This window comes from Natator depressus, chromosome 7 (genome assembly GCF_965152275.1).
Source record: "Natator depressus isolate rNatDep1 chromosome 7, rNatDep2.hap1, whole genome shotgun sequence".
Lineage (NCBI taxonomy): Eukaryota > Metazoa > Chordata > Testudines > Cheloniidae > Natator > Natator depressus.
In genome coordinates this window covers 30,785,751-30,799,741 of record NC_134240.1, presented here as the reverse complement: position 1 = coordinate 30,799,741, position 13,991 = coordinate 30,785,751, and the positions used below count along the sequence as shown (strand labels likewise).

At 54.0% G+C, this 13,991-nt stretch overlaps 1 protein-coding gene and 1 long non-coding RNA gene across 6 annotated transcripts in view; both read right to left on the bottom strand.

Annotated features, from left to right (window-relative positions):
- Positions 1 to 157: 157 nt before the first annotated feature.
- Positions 158 to 9,097, bottom strand: LOC141990565 (uncharacterized). Of its 3 annotated transcripts, XR_012640206.1 has the most exons (4): positions 8,852 to 9,097; positions 8,140 to 8,237; positions 761 to 1,124; positions 158 to 355 (listed from the first exon to the last, which is right to left on the bottom strand). It is a non-coding gene; the product is annotated as an uncharacterized LOC141990565 (long non-coding RNA). The 3 variants fall into 3 exon arrangements; XR_012640207.1 differs by lacking the exon at positions 8,140 to 8,237 and having other exon boundaries at positions 710 to 1,124; XR_012640205.1 differs by lacking the exon at positions 8,140 to 8,237.
- A 216-nt stretch (positions 9,098 to 9,313) lies between these two features.
- MACROD1 (mono-ADP ribosylhydrolase 1) overlaps positions 9,314 to 13,991 on the bottom strand; it is a 182,268-nt gene continuing 177,590 nt past the window's right edge. For all 3 annotated transcript variants that reach the window (XM_074959747.1, XM_074959746.1, XM_074959745.1), the window contains 6 exons: positions 13,503 to 13,624; positions 13,121 to 13,151; positions 12,954 to 13,027; positions 12,404 to 12,485; positions 10,002 to 10,036; positions 9,314 to 9,472 (listed from right to left, as the gene is read on the bottom strand). In XM_074959747.1, coding sequence (XP_074815848.1) covers positions 10,032 to 10,036; positions 12,404 to 12,485; positions 12,954 to 13,027; positions 13,121 to 13,151; positions 13,503 to 13,624 — 314 coding nt within the window. In that variant the 3' untranslated portion in view covers positions 9,314 to 9,472; positions 10,002 to 10,031. The remainder of the gene's footprint in view (positions 9,473 to 10,001; positions 10,037 to 12,403; positions 12,486 to 12,953; positions 13,028 to 13,120; positions 13,152 to 13,502; positions 13,625 to 13,991) is intronic.

Here is a 13,991-nt window from a genome sequence, read left to right as displayed (position 1 = left end):
TGTGTGGGGTGAGCTTGGCCAACACAAGCAATATGCCCTGTGCCCCATAGTTTAATTGGCCCCTGGAACTTAGAGGCAGGCTCACAACTATTTTCAAGATCAGAACAACTTACCCTGTGATGCAGTGTGCTTCCCCCCCCCCCCCCCCGGAGTCTTGCCCTACAGAGGGGCTTGTCCAACAGCAATATCCCATCTTGGATGCAGGCAGGGCTGGGAGAGAGCTTCCCATCTGGGTTTGAGCGACTCATTGGAATGATCTTTCCCGCCTCTGAAGCAGCTGACCCTGAACTCCACTCTGCTGCTTCAGCCTTTTGCTCAGCCCCGGTGGCTTGGGCCTGATTTGCACACACCGGACCTGGGGAGAGAATGAGAGCGGCTCAGCTGAAGCCCACAAGCTGTGAGGGGCATGCTTTATCAGCCCTTGCTTTTAGTACCTAGTGTGCCACGAGCCCTGCATGGGACGATTGTGTTGAATCCTGCTCCAACCTACAAAACCTGAGATTCCCCCGTACTATTAAAAAAAGTCTGTTAATACAGTGCGTACATAGAAATGGGTTTCAGACAATTATTTTGTTAGGTGTGGCCTAAAAGTTTGTATATTACTTTACGGTAACACCATGATAGGTCTTGGCTACGCTTGGTAAACTGACAAGAGTTTAGCATTTTCCTTCAAACTCCCACCGTCTTTTTTTGACCACCCAAATCCCACCTGCAACAAAGTACATTGTACTTGCTCCTGCTGCGAGGCTCCATGGCACACCTTTGGGGGGAAGGGGGGACAGGCTGCTGTCCTGGTCCATATGCAAGCAGGGCCGGGTGATAACATCCCAGTCCCGGAAGCAGATGTGGGCAGCTGCTCAGGTCCAGCTGGGGCCCGGTGGGATCTGGCTGGGAGCGGGACAAGCCCCTGTGACAAGACAGTGCAATGCTGATCAAACAGTGCCCCCGGTGCAAAGGAAAGGGGATTGGTCTGGCTTTCCAGCTGCGCTTCTCCTCCCTCTCACTGCTGCCACAGACATCCCTGCCTCCAACCTTGCAAAGCAAAGCTGGCTGCCTCCTGCGACCATCACTCCACAGCCATCTCTGGCCGAACCTGGGCCAGCTGCATCTTGGCTGGTAAATCACTATGGAGACAAAAAGAAGAGTGAGGTGGTAAACTTCAGCAAAGCAGCTTAGACAGGTCCCCCCACCCGGGGTGAGGGAAGGAGACAGAGCAGGCTTGTGGCAGGCTCTGTACAAAGGGGATATAATCCACCCTTTATTAACTTTCTAAGGTTGAGCTCTTAGGGCATGGCCCACACAGCACCCAGCAAGAAAGGGACCCTGCTCCCAGCTGCAGGGGTGTGCAGCACTATCCTGAGACGCATGGAACAGGCTCCCGCTACAGTTCCCCAGCCAGGAGCAGAGCCGATGGGCTGGGCTGAGCCAGGAGGAAGAGCAGTCCAGCTCCTGGAGCTGTAGCGCACAACCATGCCTCACGGGTTAGGGGGGTCCCTTGTGGAGCCAGGTGGGCCTTTCTCCAGCAGAAAACCCTTCTTTATTTCAGCCATGGCTTCCCGGGGAGGAGGCGGGTTAGGTTCGTGTCTCAACTTTGAGAGGTTTCCAGGAATGTTTGAGTTGTCGAATGCTCAGACAAATCTACTGGCTCTTACTGAAACCTACTGGGGTGAGTGTAAGTTTCCAGTTGTGCCATCAGTGGCTATAACTGATTTAGGGCGGAGAGCATGGGGGGCGGGGAATTGGGACTATGACAATAATGGTCGTACTTGTTTCCCAGTTGCTGATAACTCAGAAGAAAGTGAGCTCGACTGTTTACGGATCAACAGATAAAGCGCACGATGGTTATCGGTCAGCATCTGCTACAGCTCACCTAATCACACTGGGGGGGTTGGCCGCCTCATTACACATCTGTCTACAGTGTGTAGGCAAAAACCTATGTGATCATGGGAGACTTCACTTTGAGTGACATCTGTAACACATGCTGGAGTTCACACTGCCAGTACTAAAACATCCTTGGTACCTCTAAACAGTAGGGGACAATTTCCTAAAGCTTTAAAATTAAAAAAAGGGGGGGTGTTGCAGCCACTATAAAGAATTCTGTCCTATTAGACCTTGTCCTAACAGAGAGTGGAAGTGCTCACCAAACTGAAAATTGATGGTAGCTTAGCTACCAGTGCTCGTGACTTGATCAGATGCCAGTTTCACAAAGCTGAGAACAATTTTAATCAAATCAGCTGGAAGGAAAAATTTAATCAGAAAAATATTAATTGGTAAAAGTCTCACAGGATACCCAGAAAGCCACAATGCCACACTTGTGGAAGACAGCTGTGCTGGTTAAGAGCATTTAGAGGGGAATTGAAGGCAGCAATAAATAGATTATAAACACATGGAAGAAGAGGCAAGTTGACAGTACTGAATGCAAGTCAGAAGTTAGGCATTGTAGGAAGTTGATCAGGGAAGCCAAAAGATAAGGAAAAGCTATGGCTGGCAGTATTAAGGAAGTTTTTTTAAGCTATATACACTTTCCATGCTACTGGGTTCTATGGAAGCTGATAGAAGCTACTAAAGTCAGACATTTTAAAAAAAAAACAACCCAGCAGATCTAGATAACTTGTACCCAAGAGTTTTAACAGAGCCAGGTGAGGAGCTCACTGCACAGTTACTGTAGCCTTGGAGCACAGGGAAAGTTCCAGAAAAAAGCTAATCTGCCAGTTTAAAAAAGGGGTAAATGGTATGATGGCGTTAATTATAGGCCTGCCATTGACCCTGGACAAGATAACGGAGCAGCTAACAGGGGACTTGATCACAAGAACAAAACAAGTCAACATGGGTTCCTGGAAAGTAGCTCCTGCCACATTCCCTTTTCTCGAGGAGTTTGGTTGATCAAGGTAATAGCACTGAGGTAGCAGCTGTCTGTAATGCATTTGACTGTTATAAACCCAAACCCTCTAGAGTTACGGCACATGTGACATGAATTAAGAACTAGCTAAGGGATAGGTCTTGCCATGTAATGGGAGTGGTCATTAAGGGGGTTTGTTTCCAGTGGGGTCCCACAGGAATTAGTTCTTGGCCTTATGCTCTTTAACATTTTTATCTGTGACCTGGAAGAAAACAAAATAGTCACTGATAAAGTCAGCTGATAACAAAGATTGGGGGAGTGGTAAATAATGAAGGGGACACGTCACCCATTCAGAGCAATTTGGATAGTTTGATAAACGGCCTACAACCAAACTATTTACATTAAAATACACTCTACATCTAGGAGCAAAGAGTGCAGGCCATATACATACACAATGGAGGTCTTCTTGCTCCTGGGAAGTGGCTACTGACAGCGGTGTGGGTCATCGTGGATAATCAGCTGAACGCAAGCTCGGTGCGATGCTGTGGCCAAGAAGAGCTAATGTGATCCTGGGATGCGCAAACTGGGGAATCTTGAGCAGGGAGATCATTTTCCTCTGCATTTGGCAATGGTGCGACCTACAGCCTGTTCTGGGGCTTACAATTGAAGAAGGATGTTGAGAAATTGGAGGGATTCTGAGAAGAGCCAGGAGAAGGATTACAAAACATGCTTTATAGTGAGAGACTCAATCTCTATTTAGCTTGCCAAAGGGAAGATTAAGGGGTGACTTGAACACAGTCTGTAAGTAGCTACCTGGGGAACAGATAGTTAATAATGGGTGCTCCAGTCTAGCAAAGAAAGGTCTAACACTCCAATGGTTGGAGGTTGAAACTCAACACAGACTGGAAAGAGGACACGCTTTCTTAGCGTGCGCCTTCATAATTAACCCTTGGGAAGGCTTACCGGGGTCCGGGTGGATTCTCCCTCGTTGACAGTTTTGAAATCAGGATGGGATGTTCTTCTAAAGAGATCTGCTCTGGGAATTATTTTGGGGCAGTTCTCTGGTCTGTGTCGTATGGGAGGGCAGAAACCATGATCCTAATGGTCCCTTTGTGCCTTAGAATCTATGACATCAAATAGTAGAGGTCTTAAAGGAGTTTTTAGAGTAAGGGCCAGGGGAGAGCCAACAGGTGCGGAGGAGTATGTGATTCAGCCAGACACATCCCTTAGTGGAGGATTTATTAGAAGGGGAAATGATCTCCTAGGAAAGAGGAGAAGATCGACATTGATAACATAGGTAGGACCTAAAGAGAAATGCTCAAATGAAAACAGTCCCAGTCAATCACATCACATGGAGGCAGATGAGTAAACATGGACCAATTTGATCAGTAGGCCATGTTGGTGGGGAAATGGCGCCATGCTAAAAAAGTCAGACTCCAATAAGATGATGATCTTGAATCAAACTGTACCGTGGAATTGCTATGGGCAGAATGTCTATGCTTGAATAATGAGAGTAGAAATATAATCCTGACCAGCAGAGTGATGGTGATTGTATAATCTCAGGGGAAATGAGAGGCTATACAAACAGAAAACCCAACAATGGAGGAATTCAACTATCTTTTTATTGACAGGGCACATGTCCCCTTGGTATGGGATGCTGAGATAACATTTCTAGACACCGTTAATGACTACTTCTCGCAGCAGCTTGTCCTGGGACCCAGAAGGGGAGAGGCAATTCTTGGTTCCATCCAAAGTGGTGCATGGGATCTGGTCCAAGAGGTCACTACAGCTGAACTGCTCAGTAACATTGACCATAAGGTGATTAAATTAACATCCTTGTAGGGCAGATATAATCAAAGAAACCCACCCCAGAAGCATTTAACTTCAAAAAGGGGAACTACTCAAAAATGAGGAAGCTAGTTAAATAGCAATTAAAAGGAACTGTCGAAAGAGCAAAGTGCCTGCAAACTGCATGGAAACGACTTAAAACACCATAACAAAGGCTCCAACTACATGTGTTGCCACTGCCACCACCCTCGCCCTCAAAAACAGAAAATCAGTAAGAGGATCAAAAAATTCCACCATGGCTAAACAGCCGAGTAAGTGGCAGATAGATGCAAAGAAGCATCCTTTGAAAATTGGAAGTCAAATCCAAGTGAGGAGAATAGAAAGGAACAAACTCTGCCAGGTCAAGTGTAAAAGTACAGTTAGACGCAAGACAACTCGAAGAGCAACTAGCAAAAGACAAAAATTAACAGCTAAAAAGTTTAAGTACATCAGAAGCAGGAAGCCTGCCAAACCGCTGGAGGATCAAGGTGCTAAAGGAGCACTCAAGGAAGACAAGGCTATTGCGGAGAAGCTTAATGACTTCTGTGCATCAGTCTTCGCTGCAGAGGTTCTGAGGGACGTCCCCACACCCAAGCCATTCTTTTTCAGTGACAAATCTGAGGACCTGTCCCAGATTGAGGCGTTGATAGGAAGTGGGTTTGGAACAAGTTGCTAAATTATACAGTTATAAGTCACCAGGACCAGATGGTACTCCCGGATCAGTAACTGGTTACAAGACAGGAAACAAAGGATAGGACTCAATGATCAGGTTTCTCAACGGAGAGCAGGAAGTGGCAGGGTCCCCCGAAGATCTGTACTGGGACCAGTGTGGTTCAACATATTCATAAGTGATTTGGAAAAGGGGGTGAACAGTGAGGTGGCAAAATTTGCAGATGATACTAGACGCCTCAAGATTGCAGTCAGCTTTGGACTGAACTAAGAGTTACAAAGGGATCTCACAAAACTGGGTGACAGGGCAACAAAATGGCACATGAAATTCAATGTTGCAAAGATCGAGGGCTATAAAAGCACGAATAGTGTGGACAAAGTGAAGTGTTATTTACCCCTTCTCACAACCCAATGAAATTAATAGGCAGCAGGTTTAAGAAACATAAGGCAGGACCCTTCTTCACACAACATAGTCAGGTTGTGAAGGCCAAAATTATAACTGGGTTCAAAAAAGCGATAGGTAAGTTCCTGGAGTTTAGGTCTATCAGTGGCTGTTAGCCAAGCTGGTCAGAGATGCAGTCCCATGGTCTGCACGTCCTTCAGCCTCTGACTGCCAGAAACTGGAACTGGACGACGGGGGCTGGATAGCTTGATCAATTGCTCTCTTGCGTTCATTCTCGGAAGCATCTAGCCCTGGCCACTGTCGGAAAACAGGATACTGGGCCAGACAGACCATGGGTCTGACCCAGCACGGCCATTCTTATGACATTTTCATAATGAAACTCTCTGGTTAGCAACAGTTGTGACTGGCACTTTAAGCTAGTTGGACAAAAATTTTTAAAGAGGTCAAAATTGACCTACTTCAACAACCTGAACTGACTGAAGTCTGGACGTTTAACTCTGTCCCCATTCACCTGGGGAACGTTTCAGGCTCTTGTAAGTGCTCCCAGGGAGGAAGGCGCTTCCCTGCCCAGGGGACGGCTCAGTCTCTGCAGCTGTCCTAGGAGGAAGGGGGACTCGCCTCAGCACCCAAATGGTTACAGAAACATGCCTGGGACCTTAGGATAGAGTTGGGTCAATAAGGTTTAAGTTTACCAGCAACTCCAAACACACCACTCACGTTTGTTCCAGCTTGAACCAAAACCAGCATTTCTCAGCTGCACAGAAAAGGCTGGAAAAAATGGGATCAGACAGAAGTGCTGCATTTTGACACAAGCCAAAGGTTTTCCATTTGGGGCATTTGTTACGAGGCCAGCAGAACGCCTACCCGGGGCGGGAGGAGATTGCAAGGGCCTCTCTTCTGAGTCTGAGCCCCGTGGTGAGTACTCACCTGGGAGAGCCTCCGTCAATTCTCTCCCAGCTCGATGAGGAAAGGGATTTGAACATGAGTCTCCCACCTTGCGGCAGCCATCCTAGCCACCGGGCCCTGGGCCTGTTGAAGCTTGTCCCCTTTGCCTAAAATACTTCAGCAACTGAGCAGAGACAGGGCCATCTGCCACGCCCATGGCAAGTGCCCTAAGCCACCGGGCTACGGGTTAGATGGCAGGTCCTCGCTCCCCCCTCCCCCGCCACGCCCAGGCATTTGGCACATCTCGCCCTCCCCGGACTTGGACAGATAGCTCAGAATCAAAGCAAGTGCCGAGCTGGGTCAAAGTGAAGCGCTACCGGCTGACGTGTTTCTATGCCCTCGGGGTGGCCAAAGCTGGGCAGGGAACTCGGCACTTGTTTGCCAATGGTTTTGGGTTGGCCAAACTCCATTTCTCAGCAAATCAGCTCTTAGCTGAAGAGACATCCCCCAGCTTTACCCATGGGTCTGGGTGTCCGAGCCACCAAGGCCCCAGCCCCACAGGCGTCTCTGGCCCATCAGAACTCCTCCCCCCTCAAATTAGAACCCCAGAGTCCCAATGCTGTCCCCACCCAAATGGGGCACAGGAATCCCAGTCCCACCCCCCTACTTTTGCCAGAGTGGAACCCAGGGTTCCTAGTACCCACCCCAGCTCCACCATGGCAGAAACCCAGCAGTCCTGACATTCTCCCCCAGCCCTGAGCCCCGTTCCCCAAGCCTGAGGCATGGGGCACAGAAATCCTGAGCACCCCCCCCCCCAAAAAACCCTTCTTCCCCACCAGAATGGAACCCTGGAGTCCTCCCCCGCCCCTCCAGGCCCTGCCACATTCCCAGAGCAAAAGGAGATGAGGATGGGGACCCTCATCCTGCAATGTAGCTCCTGTCCCAGGCTTCCTCCCGCAAGAGCTCTGTGGCGGCAGATTGCTAAGTGACTGCCCAGGAGTGGGTCTTGCAACACCACCAGCGAGTGGTTCCCCAGCCCTGGCCCAGCCCCAAATCCTCCCTCGGGCAGACGCCTCAAGGAACAAAAGGCTTTTAGGGCTGGTCTCTGCCCCCCCCCCCCCGTCCCCTACTCAGCTCCAGTGAGACTCCATTTCCAGGGCATGCAGCCAGCTGGCTACCTGCTGCAGGGAGCCCTCAGTTCAGCGCACCACTCTGCCCCCGTCATAGCTCTGCTCACACCCCTCACTCCTGACCCACAGCCCCCCCACTAGCCCCACACACAACTCCACCGGTGCCCTTCAGGCCCAACCCACAGCCGCCTGTTGCTTCATAGACACTGCTCTTCCATTACCCCTCACTCCTGACCCACAGCCCCTTGCTAGCCCCCCGCCACAGCTGCGCTGGTGCCCCTCAATCCTAACCCACAGCACCCCCCACAGTTCCACCAGTGCCCCTCATTCCTGACCCGCAGCCCCCCCGCCAGCCCAGCCCAACTGAGACACCTGCTGCTGCTCACCCAGCTAATCTGTATTCGACCCAACAGCCGCTGCTGCTGCCTTTGTCTCCTGCTCCAGCCAGGTGTGACGGGGAAGTGGGGGCTGGGCACCCCCCCGCCTAGCGGGAGAGCGAGCAAAGGAAATTAATTACCAAGGCTGCGCCGCCAGCCCGGAGCCAGAGAGCGGCACACCCAGCCCCCACTCCCAGCGCATGTCCCCGCAGCAGAGGCTCCTCGCCCACCCAGCCCGGCAGGGCACCGTGAGCGCCACTCTCAGGGCAGAGTTTAAGGGGCGCACCAGCCTCGTTACCTAACTCCCAGCCCCCCCATAACCACCACAGCCCATCGCCACCCAGAGTGCTGGAGACAAGCCAGGAATCCTGGCTTCCAGCCCCTACCGCAAGCCCTGGGTCACCGCCCTGACTGCTAACAGGAGCCCCCCAGAAGAACAGTGAATGGGGAGTCCTTTGAATTCCAGCCCCCAACCCCAGCTATGGGGGCAGCCAGCCCTGGCAGGGGGGAGGGGAACAGCGAGAACCCTCCTGGGGGAGAGCAGCTGCAGTGGCTTGGCAGGGCTCCGGACTCCTGGGTTCTAGCCTCAGGTCTAGAAGCAGCCCCAAGACCCACAGCCCCGGCGGGCAGCCTGAGCCTGCCTGGAGAAGCCTTTTAAAGGCACCTGCTCAGCCCCCCCCCCCCATTAGAGAGAGAGAGAGAGAGAGAGAGAGATACTCACCTAATGCAGGGCCCTGCCCGGGGAATCAGGGAGCTGGAGTCTGGGGTCACTGTCCCTGCCCCCGAAATACCAATATCTGAGTCTGGGACATTTAGTGCAGCCCCCATAGACCCTAGGAGTCCTGAGTGCGGCACGTCCCTACTGAAGAGCCTGGAGGGGACACATGCCTCTGAATTCCTGCACTGTCCAGACCGCAAACCCTCCCCACATGTTGTGTTCGTCTTGGTCCCTGCTGGAGGGAATGAGCCCAGCTCTGTGTCTGGCCCTACCACCCCCTGCTGGACAGCATCAGAACCACCCAGCCTGTCGCCCAGCTCTGGATCCTCGGACCCGGGCCCCTCCCCACTCTGAGGAAGCTCCCAGTCAGGGGCCTTGGGACAGGGACTCTCCCAGAAAGCAGCAGTAACACGATAATTCAAAGCAAATAACTTTATTAGCTGAGCGGGAAGCAAGGGGGGGGGGTCTCACTGGGGGGAAGTGAAGGTGCTGAAGTTGGAGGTGGGGGGTCTTTTCTCTTCCGGGCGCAATAATGTGGGGGTTGGGGGACAATTAGCAGAGAAGGGGGGCAGGCAGCATCTCTGGGGACCTTTCAGGGCTGGGCTGCCAACTGCTCGGTGGCGTCTGTGGGGGAAGAAAGACGCGGGGTCAGATCTGTGCATCGGGGGGCAACAGGGGGCAACAGGCCAGGAACAGCTGTATGGAGTGGGGACAGAAGGAAGGCAGCATTTGGTACTCAACCCCCACTGGCCATGGGATCAGTGCCTCATTCCCAACCTGCAGCCCCCCAGTAGCTCAGCCCTCGGCTCCTTCCCCCAGCTCTGCCGGTGCCCCTTAATCTCAACCCACAGTCCCCTGCTTTGCCAGCCTTGGGATCCCAAACCAGCTCTGCCAGTGCCCCACCATCCCAACCCTCAGCCCCCTGCTATCCTATCCTTGGGCTCTGGCCCCCAGCTCTGCCAGTGGCCCTCAGTCCCACTGCATGGCCCCCCCCCTACCATCCCAGTTCTGCCAGTACCCCTCAGTCCTGACCCACAGTCCCCCCCTTATCCAGCTCTGCCGGTGCCCCTCAGTACCCCCTGCTATCCCAGATGATGTGGTTCTGGGGTTAGGAGAGCTCCCCCCACTGCACACAGTGCTGGGTTCTGCTTACCCATTGCAGGGGGGAGGGATGGGGTCAGGATCAGGCTAGAAAGAAGAGAAGGGTGAGGGTTAATTCAGGGAATCCTCCCCCAAACACACCCAATGCCCAGTGGGGGAGGGGGAAGGCCCCCATCTACCCTCCCTGGGTGCCCACAGGGTCCATCAGAATATGTGTGGGGCAGGACAAGGGGGAGGGGAAGGGCCCCCATGTGCTCGATGGGGAAGAGTGCAGGGCCTAGGGTGGAGGTACAGGGTGGTAGCGGCAGCAGGGGGATGTTCTCATGGGAAGGGGAGAAGCATGAGTTGAGGGGTGGGGCACAGGGCTGGTGGGGAGGGAGGTGGGGGGGGTGGAGGGCACTCGGAGGATGGGGAAAGGTTTTGGGCTGGAGGGTGGGAAGGGGTTGGGGGGATGTGGGGGCAGGTCAGGAGGCTGTGGGGGAAAGGTTCTGCAGGGGGAGGGGTGGCCAGGAGCAGAGGCTATGGGGGAGCACGGGTAAGCAGTCAGGGGATAAGAGGGAAGGTCCCCTCACAGATCAGTAACTGGTTACAAGACAGGAGACAAAGGGTAGGACTCAATGGTCAGTTTTCACAGTGGAGAGAGATAAATAGCGGTGTCCCCCAGGGGGCTGTTCTGGGACCAGTCCTAATCCACATATTCATAAATGATCTGGAAAAAGGGATAAACAGTGAGGCGGCAAAGTTTGCAGATGATACAAAATTACTCAAGGTAGTTAAGTCCCAGGCAGTCTGCGAAGGACATATCCCAACTCTACATACAAAATGATGGGGTCTAAATGGGCTGTTACCGCTCAAGAGAGATCTTGGAGTCACTGTGGCGAGTTCTCTGAAAACATCCACTCAATGTGCAGCAGCCGACAAAAACGCTACCAGAATGTTAGGAACCATTGGAAAAGGACAGATAATAAAAGAGAAAATATCATAATGTCACTAGCTAAATCCCTGGTACGTCCACACACTGAATGCTGCGTGCAGTTCTGGTCGCCCCATCTCAGAAAAGATACAGTAGAATTGGAGAAAGTGCAGAGAAGGGCAACAAAAATGATGAGGGGAACGGAACCATTTCCATATGAGAGACTGAAAAGAGGCGACTAAGGGGATACGATGGCGGTCTATGAAATCAGGACTGGGGTGGAGAAAGTAAATGGGGAAGTGTTGTTTACCCCTTCCCATAACACAAGGACCAGTGGGTCACCCAATGAAATTAACGGGCAGCAGGTCTGAAACAAACACAAGGCCGTATTTCTTCACACGACGCACCGTCAGCCCGTGGAACTTGTTGCCAGGGGATGTTGTGAAGGCCAAAAATCTAACTGCGTTCAGAAAAGAATTGGATGAGTTCCTGGAGGACAGGTCCACCAATGGCTATTAGCCAAGATGGTCAGAGATGTACCCCACGCTCTGGGTGTCCCTAAACCTCTAATGGCCAGAAGCTGGGACTGGACGACAGGGGATGGCTCACTCGATCAATTGCCCTCTTGTGGTCATTCCCTCTGGGGCACCTGGCATTGGCCACTGTCACAGACAGGATACGGGGCTAGATGGACCATTGGTCTGACCCAGTGTGGCCGTTCTTGTGGTCTTAAGCTTGCTGACAGGGTCCTGCAGGATAAGGGGAGTCACAGGAGAGCCCTGAGGGACTGGTGAGGAGAGGTTGGGGGGAAGAGTGGGGGAGACTATGGGGGGATTGGTGGGGCAGGGGAGCTGTACCAATGGGGAACTAGAGGAATGGGGGGCTGGGGAGAATCCTATGGGTCAGAGTGGGGGGTTATGGGGGCTGAACCAATGGGGAACTTGATGGGTTGGAGGCCAGGGGTTGGGGGGGTCCTGGAGGGGCTGGGAGAACTGCAGGGGGGATCCATGGGGACTGTACCAATGGGGAAGTAGAGAGGTGAAAGTTTGGGGGAGGCATACCGATGAGGAAGTAGAAGGGTGGGGGTTGGGGGGGCAATCCAATGGGCAAGTAGAGAGGTGGGGGTCTGGGGGCTGTACCAATGGGGAAGTAGAGGAGTGGGGGTCGTGGGGGCGTACTAATGGGGAAGTATTGGGGTGGAGGTCAGGGGAGCCATACCAATGAGGAAGTAGAAGGGTGGGGGTCTGGGGGGGTCTGTACCACTGGGGAAGTAGAGAAGTGGGGGTCTGGGGGGCCATACTAATGAGGAAACAGAGGGGTGGAGGTCAGGGGGGTATACCAATGGGGAGGTAGAGAGATGGGGGTCTGGGCGGCCATACTAATGGGGAAGTAGAGGGGTGGAGGTTGGGGGCACCGTACCAATGGGAAGGTAGAGGGGTGTAGGTCAGGGGAGCCGTACCAATGAGGAAGCAGAGGGGTGGAGGTCGGGGGGGGGCATACCAATGGGGAAGTAGAGGGGTGGGGATCTGGGGGGGCCGTACCAGTGGGGAAGTAGAGGGGCAGCTTCTCTTTGTAAATCTCCTCATCCTTCTCCTGGAAGACGCAGATCACCAGCCGGTCGACCTGCCGGGTGTGAGCGGGGATGTGGGTCAGTGGTGAGGAGGGACTCCAGCACTGGGGGTGGGGGGAGGACTCAAGGGTTGGCAGAGCTGAGAGCTGCAGGTCTGGGCACCTGGCCTTAAAAGACTCAACTCCTCCCCTGATCATCACACCCCCCCCCCGGGTCACAATGGTGTGAGCACAGCCACAGGCCCGCTCACAAACACCCATGTGCATACATGTGCACATTCACAGTCACCCATGTGCATGCTCACAAACACCGACGTGCACGCTCACAAACCCATTCACACTCGTGCATGCTCACACACACCCATGAGAACGCTCCCCCCAGGTGCACAATGCCCCAAGCACCTCCATGTTCCCGTGCACACTCCCGCGTGCGCCCGCTGTTCACACCCCTGTGCTCCCATGGGCAGTGCGGTGCTCGTGGACCTGCCCCGCCCAGCAGGGGGCGCCCACGCTTCCCCTCACCTTCTCCTTGTTCACCTCCAGCCACTCCCGCAGCGTCCTCAGGACGACCTCGGCCGCGGCATCGCTGGGGTACCCTGGGGGCAGAGCAGCAGGGATCAGAGCCAGGGCCTGGAGTGAGCCCCCAGCCTAGGAGAGGGGTGAAGTCCCAGGCCCAGCCCCATACTCACCGAACACGCCCGTGGAGAGACAAGGGAAGGCCTGGGAGGAGAGATAGTGGGTGAGAGAGACACCTGCCACCCCTGCAGCACCCGCCGCCCCCAGGACCCCATGCCCCACACAACTGCCACCCCAGACCGCTGCCTGCCCAGCACCCCCCCCCAGCACCATCCTCCAAAACACTGCTCCCCATCCCTCCCACTGCCCTCCCTCATTGCCCCCCACAGCACTGTCCCTCATAGCACCCCTCCCTACAACGCCCTCTCCCAACCTGCATCACCTCCCTCTGCCCTCTGCAACCTCTTCCCCATTTGCATAAACCTCCTTTCTCCCCAGCTGCGTGACCCCCAGCAAATCCCAGCCCCTCCCTCATGCACCTCCAGCCTCTCTCACCACGGTGCGGAGTTTGTTTTCCACGGCCAGTTTCAGGCTGTTTTTGTAGCAGTTCTCCAGCTCCTTTTCCTGGGATGCACTCGGCTCCCCCTGGGCAATGGGACCCACTGCGTGGATGACATCTGCACCGGGGGAAGGCAGGGGGATGAGAGCTAGGGAGACCCCCTGGCCTCGCCCTGCAGCACAGCACCCCCTAGTGCTGGACTGGGCCATGCACTGACTGCAAGGGAAGAGCACCCCCTACTGAGCCCCCACCACTCATCACAGCGCCCCCTAGCACCGCACTGACTGTGAGGGGAGAGCACCCCCATACTGAACCCTGCCCTGCCACACAGCACCCCCTAGTGCCGCACTGACTGCGAGGGGAGAGCAGCCCCTACTGAGCCCCCGCCCCTCAGCACAGCGCTCCCTAGCACCGCACCGACTGCGAGAGGAGAGCACCCCCTACTGAGCCCCACAGCCCCTGAAAGTCTTCCATTCATAAGCTGC